Source organism: Panthera pardus, unplaced genomic scaffold (genome assembly GCF_024362965.1).
Source record: "Panthera pardus isolate Hobbes unplaced genomic scaffold, ASM2436296v1 HiC_scaffold_6, whole genome shotgun sequence".
Taxonomy (NCBI): domain Eukaryota; kingdom Metazoa; phylum Chordata; class Mammalia; order Carnivora; family Felidae; genus Panthera; species Panthera pardus.
In genome coordinates, this window is record NW_026526991.1 from 51,448,349 (window position 1) to 51,454,745 (window position 6,397).

At 44.5% G+C, this 6,397-nt stretch overlaps 1 protein-coding gene across 1 annotated transcript in view; it reads left to right on the forward strand.

Moving 5' to 3' along the window:
• The window catches only part of WIF1 (WNT inhibitory factor 1), a 68,888-nt gene extending 63,017 nt beyond the window's left edge, over positions 1 to 5,871 (forward strand). Inside the window, exons 8-10 of the mRNA XM_019455011.2 lie at positions 1,198 to 1,293; positions 2,282 to 2,377; positions 4,991 to 5,871. Coding sequence (XP_019310556.2) covers positions 1,198 to 1,293; positions 2,282 to 2,377; positions 4,991 to 5,112 — 314 coding nt within the window. The 3' untranslated portion in view covers positions 5,113 to 5,871. The remainder of the gene's footprint in view (positions 1 to 1,197; positions 1,294 to 2,281; positions 2,378 to 4,990) is intronic.
• The last annotated feature ends 526 nt before the right edge of the window (positions 5,872 to 6,397 follow it).

Below are 6,397 nucleotides of genomic sequence, written 5' to 3' on the forward strand. Positions count from 1 at the left end.
TCTAAGACATTCCAGAAAAATGCACAGGTGTGGTATCGGGCCCCTTTAGTGCCCTATCTCATATCGTCCTCAGCCAGCCTCTTACTCCAGTTACTGCTATGGCAACCTGTTTTGCACAGGCATAACCTGATTGCACCTCCTCTTTTTTTTTTTTAAGTTTATTTTGTCTATTTTGAGAGAGAGAGAGCAGGGGAGGGGCAGAGAGAGGGAGAGAGAATCCCAAGCAGTCTCCATGCTGTCAGTGAGGAGCCCAACATGGGGCTCCAACTCACAAACCTTGAGATCTGACCTGAGCCAAAATCAAGAGTCAGATGCTTAGCCGACTGAGCCACCCAGGCGCCTCAGGTTGTATCCTGTCTTAGCTGCTCCACACTTCTCCTGCTTTCTACCCAGAGACTCCTCTGAGTGCTAAAAAATCAGTGTGCACTCACATAGTGACACATTGGCAGTGTGAGGAAGCTATCCCATAAGGTGACCCTCGGCCAGTGGGAGACAATGAAGAAATGCTCCCCTCTCCCTTCTTAAAAGTGACTTGAGGGTACAGTCTCCACAGCTCCTCAGAAGGACCCAGCAGGATGGAGCCTGGTCCAGGATAGAGCCGCGGTGATGGCCACCCTGCAAACATACTTTTGTGTTGGCTTTCCCTCCTTCCATTTTTCATTCTCCCTGTCCCCCCATCCCGGTTTCCTAGGGTTACTTCACCAAAGACACTCTCTGCCTGCAAGCCAGCCCTGCTCTCTGGGGAATCCTAGGTGGAGAAAGATCCTGTCAGGTACAGGTGCAGGCCTGCTTGCGGAAAGAGCGACATTCAAAGTCTGAGCTCCGAGGAAAGATCATTTAGAGGTTAATTCGTATCTTAACTTTTACTCTATCTTAAATTACAAGTGTTTATGAATCAGAAGTTTATTCCGTTTATAAACAAGTAATATCAATACATTTATAGAAATATAAATGTGTGGGCAACACATTTACCATCGAAGATCTAAGTTAGAAATCCTAAGTAATAACACTAGCCTGTTTGTTCCAAAGAATGAAACTCAAACAGTCTCAAAGCCAGAGTAGGTCGGAAACAAGTGGGAATCGCTGCCTTTAAAAAGCAGTTATCTTCTCAAAGCCCTGCCCTTCCTTTGTAAAATATGATGACCTCTGAACGAAGCACTGAGTTCCTTGCCTGTTTGCATCCTTCTCTTGTTTCAGGCAAATGCCCGCAACCCTGCCGAAATGGAGGTAAATGCATTGGGAAAAGCAAATGTAAGTGCTCCAAAGGTTACCAAGGAGACCTCTGTTCAAAGCGTAAGTATCCATACACAGAATCAGCCTGGCTTGGGGGAGCTCTTCCTACATTACTTCTTCACCCACTGCATGTTGCCTCAGCATTACGATTAACCTCTCTTCACTGACATATATGTTCCCTTTACCTAGAAGAAAAACACTGTATGAAATCCATGCATGTAAAAACAACAACAACAACAACAACAAAAACCAGACATATTCACACACAAGCAACTGAACTTTTTAACTATTTGGAGTTTTCTTAAGGAAAATAAACTTCCATTCCAGCAGTTTCAAGGTCCTACTGAACATCTTTTGTGAATGAGAAGCATCAAGATTAGTTTAAGATCTCTGTCAGGACTTAATTTTTTTTAATTTTTTTTTTTTTTTAATTTGAGAGAGAGAGAGAGGGAGAGAGAGAGAGAGCATGCATGTGTGAGCCTGGGCAGAGAGAGAGAGAGAATCTTAGGCTCCACGCTCAGTACGGACCCTGACACGGGGCTCAATCCCATGACCGTTCAATCCCATGACCCGAGCTCAATCCCAAGAATCAAAGGTTCGACTGAGACACACAGGCGCTTCAGGACTGTTTCAAAAAGTCCCAGACTGACTTAGAGCTGGAGATTGGCTTTGGGAAAATAAAAAGCAACAGGGGATGAAACCCAAACTAACACATTCTAAAGAACTACAAGAGGAGTGCCTGGGTGGCAGTGGGATCTCAGGTTAAGTGGGATCTCAGGTCGCGATCTCGCGGCTCATGGGTTCGAGCCCCACATCAGGCTCTGTGCTGACAGCTTGGAACCGGGAGCCTGCTTCAGATTCTGTGTCTCCCTCTCCTCTCTCCCTCTGCCCCTCCCTTGCAAATGCTCTGTCTCTTTTTTTTTCTCTCTCTTTCTCTCAAAAATAAATTTAAAAATTAAAAAAAAAAAACTGCAAGAAAAGCAGCTGTGTGATTCTGTGGAACAACGAAAGCTCAGGAAACGCTCTTTTTTATCTCCTCCGATTCTAGCTGTCTGTGAGCCTGGCTGCGGTACACATGGAACTTGCCATGAACCCAACAAATGTCAGTGTCAAGAAGGCTGGCACGGAAGACACTGCAATAAAAGTGAGTGGGAGCCTTCTGAAGAAGGCTTCTGAACTAGCTGTATAGATAATAAGCCACTGGCCCATTTTAGACACAAAATGAAATGGGCTAAATTCAACTATTTCATTTTGATTGATATCTTCCCTGTTGGAAGCAGGAATCCAGGCATCGGAGAGATGCCAGTGAACAGAGAGACAATGCCCTGCCTGGCGGAGCCCAGGTTCTAGTGGGAGGGACAGTTAGCAAGTGAACAAAATAAACAACGTGGCTTCCATCCATCTGGCAGTTGGAACTCAGTCTCCTAAGCGTGGGCCCGCTGTCCACTTTTCCTCAGAGGGAAGGAAGGCTTCGGTCATATCGCATCCTTCAGTAGCAGAAGCCCACGTTGGGCCTGTCATATCGGGTCTCCAAACTAATGGGCACAAATTGAACAGATCATTTCCACCTCAGATGTTTTCCTAGATCCACGGTGTCCAGAGGGTGGTGCATGTAGCCCAGTGAGTACAGAAATGATCAGCTAGGCTGAGGGAAAATATCTAAGCATGTTATATGTAAGTATATTTATACATCTCAATCCAAAGCCTCTGATTTTTGTGCATATTTTATAATGTTGACATTATATTATTATGATGTATATCTAATACATCTACATGCAGGTATACACGTTTGTTTGTTTGTTTGTTTGTTTGTTTAAGGTGGGTTGGTGTCTAGTCGAGGTTACACTAAGCCATTGATTTGAGCCTTTTTCACTCACTGAGTTGACTGTATGGTACATTGAATTGGCTTCAGATGGGCAGAGCTTAACAAGACTTGCAGCTTCTCCGGAAAATAGTCCTTTCCCCAGGTGGTAATGGTTGAATGGTATGTCCCGTGCTGGGACATACGTGGGGGAAGGCTTTTTTGAACTAAAAGAGACCTGTAGAAAACTAACCATTTCCGGAGACCTTTTGGGAAAGAGTAAGCAAAATCCGTTTAGGGGCCCTTAACTCGGGATACAAACCCTAAGGTTTGTCCCCAAATCAAAGTAGCTTTCAAGACGTCCTCGGGCCTAGGGATGAGCCGAGGTCACACACTGTACCTCCCAGGCCTCAGTTACAAAGATCTTCTGAGACCCCACATTTGGGGCTTGGTGACCAAGAGTGATGGCCAGAGAGTAGAGGGGCCCCGTTCCTGCCGATACACCCATCACTCCTCCAGAAAGAAGGCAAGTTAGGAGGCCTCAGGTGGCATCGGAGGCCTCAGGTGGCATTGGTGAGCAATTCTCACAGGTCTGCCAGCCCCAGACATCGTCATTCACAGACCCGGTGCTGAGAGTGTTGTCATTTTGTCATCGACTACGTGGCTCCCTCAGATCAAGGCATTGCATCAAGAAGATGCCCTGGTGCTTGACTAAGATGCAAATGTGTTTTCTGGGAGAGGCCACCCAGCCATTTGGTACATTAGCTTAGAGAATTGGGCTGGAAGAATGAGGTTTATTTTGACCAGGGGGTGGTGACTAGGAAGCTCTGAGGCACAGAGTTCTGCTGGGAACAGATTCCCAGCGAGGTGACACTTTGGGAGGTCCTGGGCACCCAGACATGTTATTGGGGAGGAGGACACTGGAGACAGACTTCCCGGCTGAGGCTCACCCCCGGCCAGCAGGGAGGTTCGGGCTTCATGGGTGGCGGGGAGAGCAGCAGGGTAGGGATTTACTCCAGCGCGTTGTTGGCTCACGTTCTGGCTGTTCCATGAGCTACTAGCCTACATACTGACAATTCAAAGAAACACATTCAGGAACAAAGTATTCTGTTCTCAGTAGTTATTTAATGGCATGCTTGCATTTAAAAACCACAGGGAACAAACGGAATGCCAAACTCGACTCTAATGCCCAGGAAGATGGTGGGAGATTTTTAAAATGTGATTGCTGTCTTGGATCCGTTTTAGAAAATCAGTAGAAATGAGTCAGTGCCCCAGGCACCTCCAGAGGTTCACAACCAGGAGGAAGGGAGGCCCGAAGCTATGTTACTCCCTGTTACAGTTCACTTACAAGTGAGCTGGAAATGCACAGATGCCCACCTTGACTGAAACTGACAAATCCCCATTGATAAGGAGTCAGTTCAAACCATAACCCTTCTCTAAAATGTATCATAGAAGCCCTTACTTCTTACCCAAATCCTATTTCATGTAAGTGCAATAGCCACACTTGATTGTGTGATTGATATGAACAGTGGGGGTGTTCTGGATCAATTTAATCGAGGCTGGTTTTGCAATGCGGTGAAAATAATCAAATCCTCTGCAGAAGCATCCCTGCTTTGGGGACCTCAGTGCTAAATCCCTACCAGCCCTTGGGTGGAGAAAATCATTCAGTCACATTCATCCAAACTTTGATCGAGAGTTTCTGCATGGCCAAAACATATAGTGAATCAGAGCTTCAATGGAAGGAAGCCAGATTGGATGGTTCCTAAAATGGGTTTCTTTTTTAAACAGAGACCCTGAACCTGTAACATCTCTTCATTCAGGTGGCTTTTTGTGGTGACTGTGGTCTTTCACTCTGGGATGAAAAGGGAAAATGGATTTCATTTGAATGGTTAACAATGAATCTGAAGAGCCCGTTTTTGTAGTTTCTTTTCTTTTAAGCTGTGAATAATTTTACAGGGTACGGAGCCAGCCTCATGCATGCCCTGAGGCCAGCAGGCGCCCGGCTCAGGCAGCACACGCCTTCACTTAAAAAGGCCGAGGGGAGGCAGGATCCACCTGAATCCAATTACATCTGGTGAACTCCGACATCTGAAACGTTTTAAGTTACACCAAGTTCATAGCCTTTGTTAACCTTTCATGTGTTGAATGTTCAAATAATGTTCATTACAGTTAAGAAAACTGGCCTGAATTTTATTAGCTTCATTATAAATCACTGAGCTGATATTTACTCTTCCTTTTAAGTTTTCTAAGTACGTCTGTAGAGTGATGGCATAGATTTTCTTGTTTCAGTGTTTTGGGACAGATTTGATGTTATGTCAGTGGATCAGGTTAAAACTGTGTCTTTTCAGTTGTGTAGCTGGCAAATTATTTCCAAAATTGCAATGCATTCACGGTGTCAAGGGGCTGGGGAACACTGAAGAAGATACGTGGAACAAAAATGCATAAATCACAGCGTTTGGATGAAGCACTTAATTGTGTTGAAGTTACATTTCTAGTGTTATTGTCAGGTATTTAGACATTTGTCACATTTTTAAAATTCCCCTTGTTTGTAAATTCTCAACACAATATATTTTGGCCTTACCATGATTCCAGAGAATTCACTAGAAAGAAAGAAAGAAAGAAAGAAAGAAAGAAAGAAAGAAAGAAAGAAAGAAAGAACGCTGTGGCAGTGGCATTTAACAATATAATATATGTAAACACAATAAAATAGGGAATATAATGTATGGACTTTTGGCATTGGCTTGAAGCAATATAATATATTGTAAACAAAACACAGCTCTTACGTAATAAACATTTTATACTGTTTGTATAAAATAAAGGTGCTGCTTTAGTTTTCAGAGGGTTGTATGGAGTGGTCTTTGCATGTGCTATCTTGCGGAAATAAAGTTGGTTGCAGTGAGTGGTAGTGAACACTCTGTAGTTATCATGAAAAAGAGAAGATGTTCCCATCTCTGACCCTGCCCTGCTCCCCAGGCGCGCCCCTCCCTCCCAGCTCTCTGCCTTGGCTCTAGCCACACCGCGTTACACCTTGGTCACTGCCTGCGACCTTCCTATGTATGTCAGTTCCCGTGTAGTTGACATTTCTTTCTTTTTTTTTCAATATATGAAATTTATTGTCAAATTGGTTTCCATACAACACCCAGTGCTCATCCCAAAAGGTGCCCTCCTCGATACCCATCACCCACCCTCCCCTCCCTCCCACCCCCAGTTGACATTTCTTTCAAGAAGTCTTCTCTAACTAGAATGTGTTAAATTTCCCTTCAGTAGGAGACTTTCTAAGACTTTCTAAAAGTGTCAGGATGTTGCAAACGACAAGTGCTACCATTTATTCAAACCTTACTGGTTCCCAAGGACACTGTATGT